This window comes from Salvelinus alpinus, chromosome 21 (genome assembly GCF_045679555.1).
Source record: "Salvelinus alpinus chromosome 21, SLU_Salpinus.1, whole genome shotgun sequence".
In the NCBI taxonomy this organism is placed as follows: domain Eukaryota; kingdom Metazoa; phylum Chordata; class Actinopteri; order Salmoniformes; family Salmonidae; genus Salvelinus; species Salvelinus alpinus.
In genome coordinates, this window is record NC_092106.1 from 13,288,940 (window position 1) to 13,308,899 (window position 19,960).

General features: G+C 44.1%; 1 protein-coding gene across 1 annotated transcript; it reads right to left on the minus strand.

Annotated features, from left to right (window-relative positions):
• Positions 1 to 618: 618 nt before the first annotated feature.
• LOC139547876 (SPARC-related modular calcium-binding protein 1-like) lies at positions 619 to 19,356 on the minus strand. The gene is made up of 11 exons (XM_071357024.1): positions 19,150 to 19,356; positions 12,853 to 13,027; positions 11,719 to 11,822; positions 9,599 to 9,698; positions 9,195 to 9,251; positions 8,967 to 9,047; positions 8,673 to 8,865; positions 6,920 to 6,999; positions 6,471 to 6,564; positions 4,306 to 4,613; positions 619 to 1,156 (listed from the first exon to the last, which is right to left on the minus strand). Exons 1-10 carry the CDS (start codon positions 19,225 to 19,227, stop codon positions 4,307 to 4,309), a joined length of 1,269 nt encoding a protein of 422 aa, XP_071213125.1. The 5' UTR covers positions 19,228 to 19,356; the 3' UTR covers positions 619 to 1,156; position 4,306.
• Positions 19,357 to 19,960: the final 604 nt, after the last annotated feature.

The window sequence follows — 19,960 nt, forward strand, 5'->3', positions numbered from 1 at the left end:
TCCAAATGACTGACTCAAGGCAGTACAGGATCCATTGTTCCCCTGCCTGTCCTGAACCCACTTTCATCTGGTGACATTAATCCTCTACTCTCAGGAAGTAAGTCAGCCTTTCCGTTATCATCCTTTCCATAAGTTTACATACATGAGATGTCAACGCTAGCGGCCTACAGCTTGAAGGACTAGTAGGGTCTTTCCCTGCTTTCCGTATCAGGGTCACTACCGCCTGCTTCCAGCTTCCAGGCAGCTTCCCTTCCTGCCTCACCTTACTGTAAAGGCCCAATACTTTCCCCATTTCAGTGTCACTGCGATGAGCCATCATGATGTAACACATCTCATCCTTCCCAGGAGATGTTACCCCAGCTTTGTCTAATGGGCTTTTCAAAATCGCTGCTTTACTCTCAGGAATGTCTTTTATGTCCAGTCCTCTATCAGTCACATTGTAGGCTTGAGCGCCGTACGTCTCCATTTGTTAGTGATTCCTTCGAAAGATATTGGAAATTCTTGTTGCATTCATCGTAAACACACACAGATGAAAACCTTAAATCATTTTACTATGCCACTTGCTCCCCAGATGGGTTAACGCATATAGGGATCTGTACACTGCATAATACAGTATTGTATTTTTTAAATTCGATTTATTTATAGTCAACAAATATTTGAGCACGGTTTACGGATTAAAATGACAAATACACAAATGACATTGTGGTTTTACAGCAGAAGACCATTACTGATAAATATGAACGCGAGGAAATGATCAGAGCTGACAACGCAACACAAAAGACATAGAACACATTAAAATAAAGCGGCGACTATATACTCTATTCTGTGTGCTGTATATTCTGCAACCACGCTTCAATTGAGGCCTTATGTTTGTGCTTTACAAAGTGCTGTAGAACTGGACCTTCCAATAACAATTTGACAGGAGTGGAGAAGAATTCAGGTCTTCAGGGTCTTTACCAAGCGTTTCAGAGTAGGATTGCTGTTCTAGAATCAGTTTTGCTTATTAATCATAATGAATAAGATGACATGTACCTGATCCTAGATCAGCACTCCTACTCTAAGACGCTTGATAAATACAGGCCCAGGACTTGGATCTTGGATCTTCTGTTGCTCAATGCTCTCCTCTGCCTTCTCTCCTCGGTTCTACTGACGGATACTGTAGGTAGGACAGGACAGGACAGGAGAGGAGAGGATAGGAGAGAGAGACAGATGTATGAATGACTGTCTTGTTTCATTCAACAGGACCTCTAACCTACGTCTTGTGGGCTCTAGTTCTGTTTCAGACGAGTCGTTCTGAATCATTGGAGGCCTTCCTCATTATTCCCATTATTGTCACCGGGAGTGTCTGGAGGACGGATACGTGTGTTAGGTAGAAGCCATTACAACACCTCTCACCTTCTCCCTAGCTGTCAGTACGCCTCAGCTAGACGGAATACTTGGAGGTTAAGGGCGGGGTGGGACTGGTCATTTTGGCTCCAGGTTTGTTTTGGTTTCTAAATGTACATAAACACGCAGCAGCCTTTTAATGTCTCTGACACCAAGCCAAAAACAGCCGTCCCTGGTGAGCTAGCACTAACCTTGAGGTAAAAGAGCCTCTTTCTCTCCTCTGTCTCGTTCTCCCTCTCTCACCCTCTCGTATGTGGAACGGAGAGAAGGAGAGAGAGAAACCAAAACATAGAGAGCCATCTGGAGCTGGTAAGGAGTGGGTCTGGGACAGTGGAGGCTGCTGAGTGGAGGACAGCTCACAATAATGGCTGGAATGGATCAAATTAAATGGCATCAAACACATGGAAAGCCATATGCAGGCAGGCAGGCAGGCAGGCAGACAGACAGACAGACAGACAGACAGACAGACAGACAGACAGACAGACAGACACACACACATACACATTCTCATTCTGCTGACTCACTCAGATGTTCTTTCTGTGCTGTTGAAATATAGACACTCAACAGGGCAAACTGAGCTCCATAATTCACTATTGTGGCAGGGACGTGTTAACAGCCGTAACGAACAGAGCGCTCCTAATTTCACGCATGTATACACTACAGAGACACGCACTATAGAGACACACACTACAGAGACACGCACTACAGAGACACGCACTATAGAGACACACACTACAGAGACACGCACTACAGAGACACGCACTACAGAGACACGCACTACAGAGACACGCACTATAGAGACACGCACTACAGAGACACGCACTACAGAGACACGCACTACAGAGACACGCACTATAGAGACACGCACTACAGAGACACGCACTACAGAGACACGCACTATAGAGACACACACTATAGAGACACACACTACAGAGACACACACTATAGAGACACACACTATAGAGACACACACTATAGAGACACGCACTATAGAGACACGCACTATAGAGACACGCACTATAGAGACACGTACTATAGAGACACGTACTATAGAGACACGCACTATAGAGACACACACTATAGAGACACGCACTATAGAGACACGCACTATAGAGACACGCACTACAGAGACACGCACTATAGAGACACGCACTATAGAGACACGCACTATAGAGACACGCACTATAGAGACACGCACTATAGAGACACGTACTATAGAGACACGCACTATAGAGACACGCACTATAGAGACACGTACTACAGAGACACGCACTATAGAGACACGCACTATAGAGACACGCACTATAGAGACACGCACTACAGAGACACGCACTACAGAGACACGCACTACAGAGACACGCACTACAGAGACACGCACTATAGAGACACGCACTACAGAGACACTCACTATAGAGACACTCACTATAGAGACACACACTATAGAGACACGCACTACAGAGACACTCACTACAGAGACACGCACTATAGAGACACGCACTATAGAGACACGCACTACAGAGACACGCACTACAGAGACACGCACTATAGAGACACGTACTATAGTGACACGCACTATAGAGACACGCACTATAGAGACACGTACTATAGAGACACACACTACAGAGACACGCACTATAGAGACACACACTATAGAGACACACACTATAGAGACACACACTATAGAGACACGCACTATAGAGACACGCACTATAGAGACACGCACTACAGAGACACGCACTATAGAGACACGTACTATAGAGACACGCACTATAGAGACACGCACTACAGAGACACGCACTATAGAGACACGCACTACAGAGACACGCACTATAGAGACACGCACTATAGAGACACGTACTATAGAGACACGTACTTTAGAGACACGCACTATAGAGACACGTACTATAGAGACACGTACTATAGAGACACACACACGCACTATAGAGACACACACTATAGAGACACACACTACAGAGACACGCACTACAGAGACACGCACTACAGAGACACGCACTATAGAGACACACACTACAGAGACACGCACTACAGAGACACGCACTACAGAGACACGCACTACAGAGACACGCACTATAGAGACAAGCACTATAGAGACACACACTATAGAGACACACACTACAGAGACACACACTATAGAGACACACACTACAGAGACACACACTACAGAGACACGCACTATAGACACACACTACAGAGACACGCACTACAGAGACACGCACTATAGAGACACACACTACAGAGACACGCACTATAGAGACACGCACTATAGAGACACGCACTATAGAGACACACACTACAGAGACACACACTATAGAGACACACACTACAGAGACACACACTATAGAGACACACACTACAGAGACACGCACTATAGAGACACACACTACAGAGACACACACTACAGAGACGCAGTACTGAAATACACACAAATGTATTTAGTCGTCCCCCTCTCTATCTCTCTCTCTCAATGTGGATTCACTGATAGTCATTTACTTACCCTCCGCTTCACTCATCTCTAAAGCACACACTTGTCCTACACTCTCTTCCTCCAGGCACTACTTCAAAGGCGACTCATGAAGAAGAGAGTAGGGAAATCCAATTTCCCAGCTGGAAAGAACTCGTTTTTTCTGACAAAACATGTACCTGGCACCGACCCCAACAAATAAAGTGTCCACTTAAAATATCCCCGAGTGGTTTTCTAAACCGATCTTGGACTTTGCATCAAATACAGTAGGTCTTACATAACACCTACAAAAGGGCTAATCTCACAACTCAAAGCCTCTCAGCTCAAAGTGTTAACAAACTAAACATATCACAAAGCCAAATTTGAACCCATATTCACCTCTTCTCAAAGCCCAAACCCACCTCACAACCTCAACTCTCTCCTAGAACCAAACCCACCTCACAGCCCCAGACAGGCATTGAGCTCAGACAGGGTGAGGCCGCGGTCCCCATCGCGGTCACAGTACTGGGCAAACTTCTTAGCACAGCGGCGTGGCTTTAACCTCCTGCGCAGGTAGAGGCGGAGCGGCCGGGCCTCACGTTCGCTCAGCACTCCACTGTCATCCGTATCCAGCTTCCTGAAGTGCCAACGCAGCACCTCATCCTCCCCGCCCGGGTCTGACATGTCCCACACCTCAACCCTCAGGGAGGGGACCGAGGTGGATGGGGGAGGGGACATGGGGCCTGACAGGGGGGCGTCCGACACCCTGGTATAGAAATGACACATGTCAGACCAGTAGCATTGCTCTTCTGCGGACAACAGTCATGTATTGGCTTGTATAGTCTTGAATTGAAATCAAATGTTTATTTTAAGATGAGCCACATGCAGGGAGGATCTAGCAGACACAAATCTGCGAGTGACTTCTTAAAGGGCCTCCCGCTGACATACTGAAGATGACGTTCCACTGTGTTTTTTACAGAACAGAGCCTGGCAAGTCAGTGAATCTATATTTATGAGATTCCCGCAGTCAGGATAAAATAATTCATTTCACACAAGCACTCCATTCCTGAACCCTCAGTCACATTGAACATATAACCATTTTCCAATTGCTGTGTCGAGCCGAAAAGAACAAACAAGTTATTTATAAACAGAAAGGCAATCGGTATGAAAAATATATCTTTTAAATATTTAATCACATACTGGAGTACTATCAGATCCATTACGGCACCACAGTCAATCAGTGGCCTGGTAAATTGGTAATGTATTCAGAAATACACTATACTACTAATACAGTGGAGGCTGCTGAGGGGAGAACGACTCATAATAATGGCTAGAACGAAGCAAATGGAATGGCATCAAACACCTGGAAACCATGTTTTTGATGTATTTGGTACCATTCCACTGATTCCACTCCAGTCATTACCCTGAGCCCGTCCTCCCCAATTAAGGTGCCACCAACCTCCTGTGTACTAATATCTGTCAGCGAATAGAGGAAGGTTTTGGAGAGAGCGTGGTGAGAGAAACAGGGAATTACAGATGGACGGATATGTAAAACAGAAGATGTGGAGTGAAGGAGAGAGTTGTGTGTATTAATGAACTGAGTGAAAAACGGACAGATGGAGAGAGAGAAAGGAGAAGAGGTACGGAGCATTTAAGTGGCCACGAGAGGGAGGAGAGATGTAAGCGTGAGAAAGAGAGGGATGAACTGGAGAGATAGATGGGATGAGTAGGTCCATGGGGTTTAATAGAGTGGTATGCAGACTAACCTGTAGTGAGAAAGAGAAGGATGGAGTGAAGATATTAACAGATGGTAGGGGAAGTAAGTCCAGTGGGTTTAATTATACTGAACAAAAATATATACACAACATGCAACAATTTCAAAGATTTTACTGTGTAATAGTTCATACAAGGAAATCTGTCAATTTAAATACATTAATTAGGCACTAATCTATGGATTTCACATGACTGGGCAGGGGTGAAATCCAGAAATTTAACATGAATGAGTTTTTCCCCACAAAAGGGCTTTATTACAGATCGAAATACTCCTCAGTTTCATCAGCTGTCCGGGTGGCTGATCTCAGATGATCCCACAGGTGAAGAAGCCTGATGTGGAGGTCCTGGGCTGGCGTGTTTACACGTGGTCTGCGGTTGTGAGACCGGTTGGACGTACTGTCAAATTCTCTAAAACGATGTTGCTTATGTTGTAATGTTTAATTAACATTAAATTCTCTGGCAATAGCTCTGGTGGACATTCCTGCAGTCAGCATGTCAATTGCACAATTTCTCAAAACATCTGTGGCATTGTATCATGTGACAAAACTGCACATTTTAGAGTGGCCTTTTATTGTCCCCAGCACAAGGTGCACCTGTGTAATGATCATACTGTTTAATCAGATTCTTGATATGCCACACCTGTCAAGTGGATGGATTATCTTGGCAAAGAGGAAATGCTCACTAAAAGGGATGTAAACACATTTGTACACAATATTTGAGAGAAATAATATTTTGTGCATACGGAACATTTCTGGGATCTAATATTTCAGCTCGTGAAACATGGGACCAACACTTTACATGTTGTGTTTATATTTTAGTTTAGTTTAAATAGAGTGGTATGCAGACTGACCTGTGAGGGCTGAGTATTCCAGACTGTTCAACCTCCAGCTGCAGAGCTCTCAACAGACTCTGCAGGAACTCTTTCTTCCGGGTCCCAGGGCACCCTGGGAGCAGAGAGAGGGTATTAAGGCAAGGCAATGGGGTCCGTTTAAGTTGTGGCTCTTGACAACATGAGATACTCCTACCCGTTATGATGTAAACTAGACAAGAGTCCACGTTGCATTCGCCACAGCTCATGGACATAGTACCCACAGTACTCAGTATAGAAAGTACCAATCAGATGTACAGTGTTAGTGTTAGCCTGGTCCTAGATCAGTTTGTGATGTCTGCCAATGGCCATAGGAGTGACAATGACCATAGGAGTTGGCAGAAAGCGCAAACTGATCTGGGACCAGGCTAGTAAAAACGAGAAAGATCCTTGTTGATCTATCCAGGTATAGTGCAGTTTGATGATCTGACCTGGTAGAGATCTGTCTCTGTAGCTCCTGTCAGGCTGGCTGCTGTGGGGCTCCTCCGGGCTGCAGTCTGGCAGCCGGTTCCTGAAGGGGGCAACAACAGCTATGGGAATGATCTCCAGCTGTAACTCATAGAATCCTCTCCAACCATTTAGTCATTATGATCATACATCACAATGCATTTACCCAATGGTTTAAATATAATACAATGTTAAAATATACAATATACAGTATACACTGAGTATACCTAACATTAGGAACACCTTCCTAGTATTGAGTTGGGCGCACCCCCCTGGAACGGAAACTGCACCTCCCACAACCACAGGGCTCTCCAGAGAGTGTTTGCAGTCTGCCCAATGCATCACCGGGGGCAAACTACCCGCCCTCCAGGACACCTACAGCACCCGATGTCACAGGAAGGCCAAAAAGATCATCAAGGACAACAACCACACAAGCCACTGCCTGTTCACCCCGCTATCATCCAGAAGGCGAGGTCAGTACAGGTGCATCAAAGCTGGGACCGAGAAACTGAAAAACAGCCGATCAGACTGTTAAATAGCCATCACTAGCACATTAGAGGCTGCTGCCTATATACATAGACATGAAATCACTGGCCACTATAATAAATGGAACACTAGTCACTTTAATAATGTTTACATATCTTGCATTACTCAACTCAGCGGTGTCAGAGGAAAGCCCATAAAATTGTCAGAGACTCCAGTCACCCAAGTCAGACTGTTCTCTCTGCTACCACACAGCAAGCGGTACCGGAGCGCCAAGTCTAGGACCAAAAGGCTCCTCAACAACTTCTACCCCCAAGCCATTAGACTGCTGAACAATTCATAAAAATGTACATTGACACCCCACCCCCTCCTCTTCTTGTACACTGCTGCTACTTGCTGTTTGTTTGTTACCTATGCATAGTCACTTCGCCCCCACCTACATGTACAGATTACCTCAACTAGCCTGTACCCCCGCACACTGACTCGGTACCGGTGCCCCCTGTATATAGCCTCGTTATTGTTATTCTTATTGTGTTACTTTTTATTATAACTTTTTATTTTAGCCTACTTGGTAAATATTTTCTTCTTCTTGAACTGCACTGTTGGTTAAGGGCTTGTAAGTAAGCATTTCACGGTAAAGTCTACACTTGTTGTATTCGGCGCACGTGGCAAATAAAGTTTGATTTGATATGTATATACTGTATTCTATTCTACTGTATCTTAGTCTATGCCGCTCTGACATTGCTCGTCTATATATTTATATATTCTTAATTCCATTCTTTACTTAGATTTGTGTGTATTGGGCATATGTTGTGAAATGGTTAGATATTACTTGTTAGATATTACTGCACTGTCAGAGCTAGAAACACAAGCATTTCACTACACCCGCAATAACATCTGCTAAACACGTGTATGTGACCAATACAATTTGATTTGGTCAGTCTATGTCATGGAAAGAGCAGGTGTTCTTAATGTTTTGTATACTCAGTGTTTGAGTTCTTCAGTAGGCATCTCTTAGGCTCCTGGGCTACATGGTGTGCATTGATCAGTTTAGTAAAGTGTGGAATGGGAGAGTTCTGATAGCGGACTGTGCGTGTCATGGGAATGTAGTATGCATTTAGGTAAAGCTTTATTGTACTGCCAAGTTAAGCTGGTACAAGTCATTCCTATGTAACTACCTGGTAATTATCAGGCTGTAAAATAAAGCGTTAGCCACATTTCTCTATCCACTAGGTGCCTTGTTTGAGGCCATACCTGGCAGAGGTGCCTGGTAGAGGCCGTCCCGTGTCCGCCCGGACACACCAGCAGTACCCCGTGGTGACGTGGCACTGGATGGGGCTGTAGCGCCCGTCTGCACTGCATTTTGGGATGAAGCGCTCCTCCTGCCACAGGAGATGCACCTCGGCCATCAACGCTGCTCTCTCCCTCTCACACGTCTGAGGACTGTCTGTGGAAGCACGAATGTACGCACACATGTACACACACACACTAATCATTATCTCACAGAAGTGATAGCTATGGAAGCTCATAAAAAGAAAAACTCCTTACCTGTAGGGCGTTTTACAGAACGATTCCCTTTGGGGTCAGAGTTCAACCGGATGGTCACCCAGAGCGGAGGAGCGGTGATTCCTGTACAGGAAATATAGTGATATTAGTGTAAACAAACAATATGGTAGTATCCTTCTGAAAATGTCCATCATTACGGGACGGTTTCCCAGAGACAGATTAAGCCTAGTGCTAGACTTAAAAGCATGTTCAATGGTCCACTCCTCTCACCTGCTGCAGACTTAGTCCTGCTAGGGTCGGCGGTGGGCCGGGAGGGACCACCCTCACCTGTGTCCACAGAGACAAGAACTTTTCAAGGACCAAACTAACTGTGATAAAAGCCCGTACCAGAGTAGGTATGTGTGTGGCAGTGTTTGACTGAGTCTATATATTAGTGTCAGTGGAGCACTATTGATTGATATACAGTACAGTACTTATGCGTGTCAGTCAGGTGAATTTCTCACCTCTTTGGGCTGACTCCAGATCAGTCATCTGTGTAATTTCAAACAAATGACTCATGGCACAACACAACATACTACAAAGAGGGCTGTGTGAAGATCTGTTTAATGGGTGGCTTGATAGATGCTAATTCACAACTATTTCCGGCTGGCCGTTTGGTCTAAACTCTGTCTCACCTGTGCAGTTGGGTCTGAGGTGCAGGACAGAGGTCCCACTGACAGGTTTCCCATCTGGAGTAGAGCACCAGCAGTAACCAGTCTGGTTGTGGCACTGCACCTGAGAAAGTGGGAGATTTGTCAGAACCTGCGTTTTGCCAACTACATTAAAGCCAAGTACTGAAATGTATGCTCACTAAAGGGTAGCCATAGACTGTTCTCTCTGCTACCGTCCGGCAAACGGTACCGAAGCATCGGCTCTCGAACCGAGACAGCTTTTACCCCCAAGCCATAAGACTGCTAAATAGTTAATCACTGACCCCATCTTGTGCTGACTCTATGCACACTCACAAGACTATATATACAGAAATAAACACTACATTGACCCTCTCACACAAAACCCACACACATTCACATTCACACTCACACATACTGACACAACATAAATACAAACGCACACTTTTAAACTCATCATACGCAAAGTGTACAAAGCATTAGGAACACCTTCATAAAATTGAGTTCCCCCACCCCCCCTTTGCCCGCAGAACAGCCTCAATTCACCGGGGCATGGACTGTACAAGATGTCGAAAGCGTTCCACAGGGATGCTGGCCCATGTTGACTCCAATGCTTCCCACTGTTGTGTCAAGTTGTCTGGATGTCCTTTGGGTGGTGGGCCATTCTTGAGACACACAGGAAACTGTTGAGTGTGAAAAACTCAGCAGCGTTGCAGTTTTGGACACACTCAAACCAGTGCACCTGGCACCTACTACCAAATCCCGTTCAAAGGCACTTAAATATTTTGTCTTGCACTTTCACCCTCTGAATGACACACATAAACAATCCATGTCTCAATTGTCTCAAAGCTTAAAAATCATTATTTAACCCGTCTCCTCCCCTTCATCTACACTGATTGAAGTGGAGGGATCATAGCTTTCAACTGGATTCACAGAGTCAGAGCAGGTGTTCCTAATGTTTTGTACACTCAGTGTATGCTGCTAGTCTGTTCTTTATTCTTACTCTTATTATTATCTATCCTGATGCCTCGTCACTTTACCCCGCCTTCATGTACATATCTACCTCATACCTTATTATTATCTATCCTGATGCCTCGTCACTTTACCCTGCCTTCATGTACATATCTACCTCAAATACATTGTACCTCTGCACATAGATCTGGTACTGGTACTCCCTGTATATAGCTCCACATAGATCTGGTACTAGTACTCCCTGTATATAGCTCCACATAGATCTGGTACTGGTACTCCCTGTATATTGCTCCACATAGATCTGGTACTGGTACTCCCTGTATATAGCTCCACATAGATCTGGTACTGGTACTCCCTGTATATAGCTCCACATAGATCTGGTACTGGTACTCCCTGTATATAGCTCCACATAGATCTGGTACTGGTACTCCCTGTATATAGCTCCACATAGATCTGGTACTGGTACTCCCTGTATATAGCTCCACATAGATCTGGTACTGGTACTCCCTGTATATAGCTCCACATAGATCTGGTACTAGTACTCCCTGTATATAGCTCCACATAGATCTGGTACTGGTACTCCCTGTATATAGCTCCACATAGATCTGGTACTAGTACTCCCTGTATATAGCTCCACATAGATCTGGTACTGGTACTCCCTGTATATAGCTCCACATAGATCTGGTACTGGTACTCCCTGTATATAGCTCCACATAGATCTGGTACTCCCTGTATATAGCTCCACATAGATCTGGTACTGGTACTCCCTGTATATAGCTCCACATAGATCTGGTACTGGTACTCCCTGTATATAGCTCCACATAGATCTGGTACTGGTACTCCCTGTATATAGCTCAACATAGATCTGGTACTGGTACTCCCTGTATATAGCTCAACATAGATCTGGTACTGGTACTCCCTGTATATAGCTCCACATAGATCTGGTACTAGTACTCTCTGTATATAGATCCATTATTGTGTATTTTATTCCTCTTGTGTTACTATTTATATTTTTATTATAATTTTTGAACTATACATTGTTGGGAAGGGCTCGTAAGCAAGCATTTCAGGGTAAAGACCACGCCCTTTGTATTCGGCGCATGTGACAAATTCAATTTGCTATGATTTTCTGTCATTTGAAAGACAGACAGTACCTGCAGGAAACTTCCATCTGCACCGCATTCTGGGACGGTGTGGCTGCGGACGCTGGACTCCAGGGCCTGACTACGAGCCAGCTGGCACTTGGACTGGGTGGAATCTGAAGGGGGATGTCCAGCAACAATCTCTACTACTTCCAATGGCATATATAATCAATGCAGAAGTGTGTATTGATTGTGTGTACTGTATATATCAGGGATGGTCAACTGGCGGCCCTTTTGAAGGCCCTCGGATCAATTTCTACACACAAAAAAGTTTATAGGGACTCAGTCGGGGTCTAAACTTACTGTTGAGAGTTAGAATAGAAGAATAGACCAGGTGTAACTTCAAAATGTGGTTGTGCATCAGCAGTTTTTCTCTTGTTATGTCAGTCAGTGATAGCAGTGGAGGCTGCTGAGGGGAGGACGACTCATAATAATGGCCGGAATGGAGTGAATGGAATGGTATCAAACATGTTTTGGGGGTTTCTCATGTGTTTGATACACATTCCATCCACTCCATTCCAGGATTACACTCCATTTCAGCCATTATTATAAGCAGTCCTCCCCTCAGCAGCCTCTACTGACTGATAGTCAGTAAATTAGCCCATGTCAGAAATTATTTTTCAGATTTCTGAGTTAGTTTAGCGGCCAGCTGTCTAAACTTGTTATCATGGTCGAATTACCAGATGGGGGAGCCCATTGATTTTGTCAGTCAGTCTCACTCAGATATCATATTCAAAACTGCAAACATTTCTCTCCACCCTATGGCAAAATGTGTAGAATTGCAGGAAATTAGCACTAAGACAGCTCATTTTCCTCTCTGCCCCATGGCAAAATGAGTAGAATCTTAACAAATTTGCTTTAAAACTGCAACATTTTCTCTACACCCCATGGCAAAATGTGTAGAATTGCACGAAATGAACTCGCAATGTGAGAGGCGGTGGACACAGAACCACGAGCAACTGCAGCACCTCACGCTGAGTTCAGATTTTTTTGTGGCTCTCACCCCCATCAAAGTTGCCCATCCCTGGTATATGTGGTGATTAATAGATGGAATGTGTATAGTGTGAATACGCGTGTATAGATGGAGGCGTCTATTACTGATTTTCATAGAATGTACACAGTTTATGGTCACCAAAGGGTACTTACCTGCACAGTGTGCTCGCGGTGCCATCCGTAGCTGAGTGTTGATGCACTGGGCTCTCTGGAAGGCACACAGGGACATGTAAAGGCGTCCGTTGCTGCCACATACTGTCCGGTGGCGCTCCCTGTGGCAGTCCAGCGCACAGCCCCGGGGCCACATGTTTTCTGGGATCAGAAACGGCTGGAGACAAGCAGTACAATACAATTACACCCTCCTGACCTGTACTCTCATATGACACACTTTGACCCCCAGCAGCGTACTGTATCAGAGAGATGGATGGAAAAAGAGCAGAGAAGGGCTCGCAGCGAAGTTGTGTGACCAATCAGAACAAGGGTAAATACACATGTGGAGTGTAATGGTGTGGATAGACTTAAGTAGAGCTGGTCAGAGAGAGGGATTAAAAAGGAGCTATTTGTTGGTGCCTTGGCTAGTGGATACTCAGTCTGCTGCTTGTCTGGCACAGGAACAGTGCTTCAGTGTCACGCTAGGAAAAGCTGAGAGAGGGAGCACGTAAAAGATAAGCACTGCAGCAGTCAACACATGGCCAAAGTATGTTAAAATAGAAAATAAGGAAATGTGTGTGTGTGTGTGTGTGTGTGTGTGTGTGTGTGTGTGTGTGTGTGTGTGTGTGTGTGTGTGTATATCTTGGCCTTCACCTGCTCCTGTACCTGTGAGAGCTGGTTTTGCTAGCTAACTGCTCTGTAAATAAATAGGTCTAATTGAGGGGAAGATTCCTGCCAACTGTGGGCTCAGTCTGTAGCTCATTGTCATGGCTGGAGTAAAGTACTGTATTTTGCAGGCCTGCATCCAAAGGGAAGATGCTGGAACATTTCTGTTCTGTCATCTGAATATTGCTGTAATACTGGACCATACACCAGACATGCATGACCTCTAAAATCTCTTACCTGTCCTTGAGTCAATACTTGAGTACATGACACACACCATCCTAGAGGACACTTATTGCAGAACACGACGGCTGTCCGAGGGCTTTCCCTGTATCCCTGCTATAGTATGGTACACCGCAGCTTTTTCCAGCCTTATTCATAGTCACAGTGGTATTCCTAATCGTTAGTAGGATGCCCTAGGCCTAGACTGCATTTGATAAACTTCTATTGACACACCATGTGTTTTTTTTACATCAACATTCCAGTGAGGTGGGCGGAGGAGAGACGAGAACAGAGACAGAGAGAGGTACTCGGACCGCAGGCCATAGGCTTGTGCTAAATTGCTAACACATGCTGCCCAGTGCCAGACATTGCACTAAAAGCTAGGTATCACACATGCACTCACACACGGGTCCCTCTCTTGTCGTTGACCTTCACTACCAATCAGATAACCCTGAACCCAGACCTTGCCCCCCCCAAAGCCCCAGCCCCAGCCATCCTCCAGGCTCAATCTTCAATACCTCTTTGTCTCCTGCTCTCCCTCACACTCTGTCATAGCTCAGTAAATTTGCCATGGTGTGTGTTTCACTTTCAGCATAATTTTTCCTGATTGAAAAAAGCCTCTCTGCTGATGAAAGGACCTGCCTGTGCTGCTAGGTGGTGAGGGCATTATTTCATCGATTGATTCCTTGTGGAGGAAAGCATATACTTTGGATGTGTGTGTGCATGTTGGAGGTAGTGTCATTGTGGCTGGAGGACGGGAGATAGCTTTCTAACTAGGAGTTCAGTGTGTTCAGTACCACTGAATGGACCAGGTTCAGGTCTAAAGAGTAGCTAGTAGCCTTGAGTGAGCTTCTCTGTCCAGGTGCAGTGTTACAATGTGTTCCAGCTACAATTAGCGTCGGTGTTCTGGGCAGAGCGTTGAAGCGTGGACGAACAAGGTGGCAATGTTTTAGGCAACCTGGTGTTAGATTTTATAACTGCATATGAAAATATAGATATATCTCGAGGGGGTCGCCTTAGTGTGATGAAATACGATGTTTTGGCTAAGACTGAAATGCTTCTGAAAGACTTGCATTTATTTACATCCATACCAGTGACTTTTATGTTGAAATAAGCCCCCTCCCCTGTCATATGCAGAGTAAATGTAATGAGAACAGTGAATCAGTCACATGTGAAGAGTTCTTCTCCATTCATCTCTATGGCATGGCAGGAAGGCTGGACAGACAAACAGCCTGTGTGTGCAATTTGTCATGCGCCTGCAGAATACAAAACAACCAAACATTGCAGGCACACGCAGACATGCTAAACATGTGCACTTTCACAGCCGAGTCGTGTACAAGTACACCTTCTCTCACATTTCAAAATTGGCATGGTAACCAAACACACTGAAACCTGTACACATGTACTGTATGCACACACTCAAACACATACAGTTCCTTCAGAAATAATTAATACCCCTTAACTTGTTCCACATTTTGTTGTGTTACAGCCTGAATTCAAAATGGATTAAATAGATTCTCACCCATCTACACACAATACCTCATAATGATAAAGTGAAAACATATTTGTAGACATTATTGCAAATGTATTGAAAATGAAATACAGAATTATCTCATTTACACAAGTATTCACACCCCTGAGTCAAAACATGTTAGAATCACATTTGCCAGCAATTACAGCTCTGAGTATTTCTGCACAAGTCTGTATGAGCTTTGCACACCTGGATTGCACAATATTTTCACTTTATTTTTTTATTTTTTAATGATTCAAGTTCTGTCAAGTTGGTTGTTGCTCATCGCTAGACAGCCATTTTCAAGTCTTTCCTTAAGCCAAAACTGTAACTAGGCCACTCAGGAACATTCAATGTAATCTTGGTAAGCAACTCGTGTATATTTGGCCTTGCTTTATGTTATTGTCCTGCTGAAAGGGGAATTTGTCTCCAAGTGTCTGTTGGAAAGCAGGCTGAAGTTATTTTCCTCTAGGATTTTGCCTCAAATCAGTTTATTTGTATCCTAAAAACTCCCTAGTTCTTGCCCATAAAAAGCATACACATAACATGATGCAGCCTCCACCATGCTTGAAAATACAAATAGTGGTACTTGGATGTGCCCCAAACTTAACATTTTGTAATCAGGACATAAAGTTAATTTCTTTGGCACATGTTTTGCAGTTTTACTTTAGTGCCTTATTTACAAACAGAATGCATGTTTTGGAATATTTTTATTCTGTACAGGCTTCCATCTTTTCACTCTTTTATTTACTGTATGTTAGTATTGTGGAGTAACTACAATGCTGTTGATCCATCCCCAATTTTCCTATCACAGCCATTAAATTCTGGTGAAATGCCTGAGCAGTTTCCTTCCTCTCCAGCAACTGAGTTAGGAAGGATGGGGTATTGATAAACCATCCAAAGTGTAATTAATAACTTCACCATGCTCAAAGGGATATTCAATGTCTGCTTTTTTTTTTACCCATCTACCAATATGTGCCCTTCTTTGCGAGGCATTGGGAGACCTCTCTGGTCTTTGTGGTTGAATCTGTGTTTGAAATTAACTGCTCAACTGAGGGACCTTACAGATAATTGTATGTGTGGGGTACAGAGATGAGGTAGTCATTCAAAAATAATGTTAAACAATAATATCGCACAGAGTCCATGCAACTTGTGACTTGTTAAGCACATTTTTACTCCTGAACTTATTTAGGCTTGCCATAACAAAGGGGTTGAATACTTATTGACACAAGACATTTCAGCTTTTAATTTGTTATTAATCTGGAAACATTTCCAAAATTATAACTCCACTTTGACATAATGGGTAGGCCAGTGACTAAAGTCAAGGGGTGTGAATTCTTTCTGAGGGCACACACCCGTTTTCCCTCGGGTAAAATAAAAAAATAAGTTTCAATATTTGCCTTGAGGCGGTTTCTGGCCTGCGGTCTGGGCTAGTTAGCCAGTGTTTGTCTACTCCATACACTACCTCTTTAGGGAACATTGGCTTTATAGACTTTCTCAGATTCCACTCCATGGCTTGGAGGTAGGTGTGGCCCCTTACACACTGATCTTGGATCAGCGTGTCATACTCTAATCTCCTAAATCAGGGGTGTCAAAGTCAAATGGACGGAGGGCCAAATAAAAAATTTAGCTACAAGCCGAGGGCCGGACTGTTCGAATGTTCATTGAAAATTTTTTAAATGACGCATATAGTCTAGTGAACCTAATTGAACCTACTGAAAACCTAACAAATATATTCCAATATGATCAGATAAATAAAGCAATATTTTCTTATGGCTCTGTCAGTAATCTTTAATTTTCAACAGACACAAAAGACAAATTTCCTTTATATAAAAATCCCCATAACATGAACATTAAATGAAAGAAACCGGTATTCAAGGCACCATCAGTAGCCTATATTTTCTATTTTAGCAAAAGTGGGCTAAATTTACTTCAAAGAAAAAAACAATAATAGCAATTTTCTATCATCCACTCAACTGAAATATTTTTAAAATATAATTGGATTGAAATACAATAAAATAAAGTGCAAAAATCTATTAATCAAAAACAACACTTTGTTTAAGGAGAAGTAACATGCAGTGAAAACAAATATTAAACTTTAACTTTTAAACTTGAACTGAGTAAAAACTCTAAATATGTGATTGCACAGTAATGTTCACTTGTTTGAGGTTGAGGGTGATACTTGGTGGTGTCCCATCTTTTCCACAAGTTCATCAATGTTCGGGGTAAGGCTCTGAGCTGAGGAAATCCTCAGAATTGAGTGGAGGTGTTCAGCAGTAAGTCGACTTCTGTGTGATGTTTTGTTCAGGTTCATCAAAGAAAACAGTTGTTCACACAGGTATGTGCTGCCAAACATAGACAACGTTTGAGCAGCCTGGATGCGCAGCTGGGGCATTGTGTCGGGGAGGAAACGGGCGAACTCCGCAGCACCCACTGCCGCATATTTTGCCCTCAGTGCATCATTGCATTGGAGGTCAATCAACTCCATTTGGAGGTTTGGTGGTGAGCTTTCCACGTCAACAGCAAATGGGTTACCGAGCAGTTCCAACCTGCTTTTTTGTGCTTCAAAGTCAGCAAATCGGCGTCGAAAGTCAGCGGCAAGCATACCTATTTTATCAGCCAACTGTGCGCTCGGGAACGCACTGGTAGAGAGCTTCTCTTTCATGGTCTGGCAGCTGGGAAAGTGGCTCAAATTTTCTTTCCGCATCTGCGTCTCCCACAGAGTCAGTTTGGTTTTAAATGCCTTCACTGTACTGTACATATCAGAGATGACATGATCCCGACCCTGCAGCTGCAAGTTCATTGCATTCAGATGACTCGTAATGTCACACAGAAAAGCCATTTCACACAGAAACATTTCGTCTCGGAGTTGTGTTGTGTCTTTCCCTTTGCTGTCCAAGAACAGACAAATCTCCTCACGAAGCTCGAAACATCTTTGAAGCACCTTTCCCTGGCTTAGCCATCGCACCTCTGTGTGATAAGGCAAATCACCATGCTCCGTTTCTAACTCCGTCAGAAATGCCTTGAACTGGCGGTGATTCAAAACTTTGGCTCTGATAAAGTTAACTGTGCGCGTGATGATGCTCATTACATGCTCCATTTTCAAGGCTTTACCGCACAACGCTTCCTGGTGTATGATACAATGATAAGCTGTCAGCTCACCTGTCGCGTTTTCCTCTTGCATCTTTTCCCGTATCTTCGCCACCAGTCCGCTCCTGTGTCCACACATCGCAGGTGCTCCGTCGGTTGTCAAACCCACGAGTTTTTCCCAAGGCAGCTCCATCTCATTTACACAGCAGCCTACTGCTCGGTGCGTCACCGTTGCATTGTGGGAAATGTAGTATTGGTGCGTGTAAAAGATCTGCGGGCTGCCGGCTTGCTGCGGTCTGCGGGCCGGTTCTAATAATAAATCAAGATCATCCCAGGGGCCGTAAAAAACCTTCTCGCGGGCCGGATGTGGCCCGCGGGCCTTGACTCTGACATATATGTCCTAAATGATTATGGTCAGTACTAAACTAAACTGACTTTAGATCACTTTGAGAGCTCTGTGACTCAAGGTAACAGGTATGCCCTTAATTCATGGATGTAACCAATCTGAAAGAAAAGGGTTTCAGCACTGCTTGAGATGGCAACCACTCCTTTCTGTCTATTATAGTCTACTTCACTCAGCCAGAGCACAGATGTAATATAACGTTTTGCACTCACGTTTAGTTATGTTTTAAAACGCACCATCGGTGATTGGATATTGGTTTAAGTTCAGGTGACAATCACAGAATGATAATAAAAAAATATTGATAAAGAAAAAAAGTTAAGTGAAAATGTAACAGTTCATGCTAGATAGACTGTCTCTCAAAATGAAAGTGAGCACTTCTGAAGTATGAAAGTGTAAATCCTTGAAGACTTACCGGTGACCTCTCAGTTTGAATAGACTCCGAGAACAAGATGATGAGCAGCACGAGACAGGTGAACGTGAAAACCAGCATAATGCCCAGGCGCGTGGCTCTGCTGGAGGTGTTGCGCGCACTTCTGTCTCTGTGGCAAAGCGCCGTGCACAAATCGCCAGCCAATCCAGCCTTCGGTAGCACCGTTAACGCAATAAAGTTAAGGGCAGCTTTTTATCTTCTTTTCACTTTCAGCAGGCCATTTTGTTGGTAAGCGGCAGGTCTCTTGACGAGTGTAACGACAAAACGGGTAGATCCCAAATTGTTGCGCTTTACGCAAAACCGGTGGCAAGTGATGAATAATCAGAAATAGTTCACGGGGAAATTTCTTCAAAAACACACACTGTAATTGTAAATATGGTTCTCTGTCATCCTGGATTTGAACGCAGACTACATGAGCATCAAGAACTCCCCTGTCAAATCCCGACCGTGGCTTTATCCCCAAGTAGCCAGCCCCTTTCCGTTCAACAATAACATGTGCGTAACTGCTGCACAACTGCCTGCCATACTTCAGGCCTACTTGTTCACAGTGGGCCATTGTATAAAAAGTAGTTATAGCAATACACATCGTATTTTTTAAATTTTTTAAAATCTAAATCTACTAGTGTTTTATAAAACGTTAATAGGCTAATTTGCTGAGGTTAAAACGGTCTACTCCTGGTGGTCCGTCTACTACTAGGCTACTGGTGGTCCTAAATCTCCCTCACGTGGACATAAACATGCAGACTAGGCAGCCCATAGGGCAAGCAGCTGATTTACACTTATCCTACCAGGA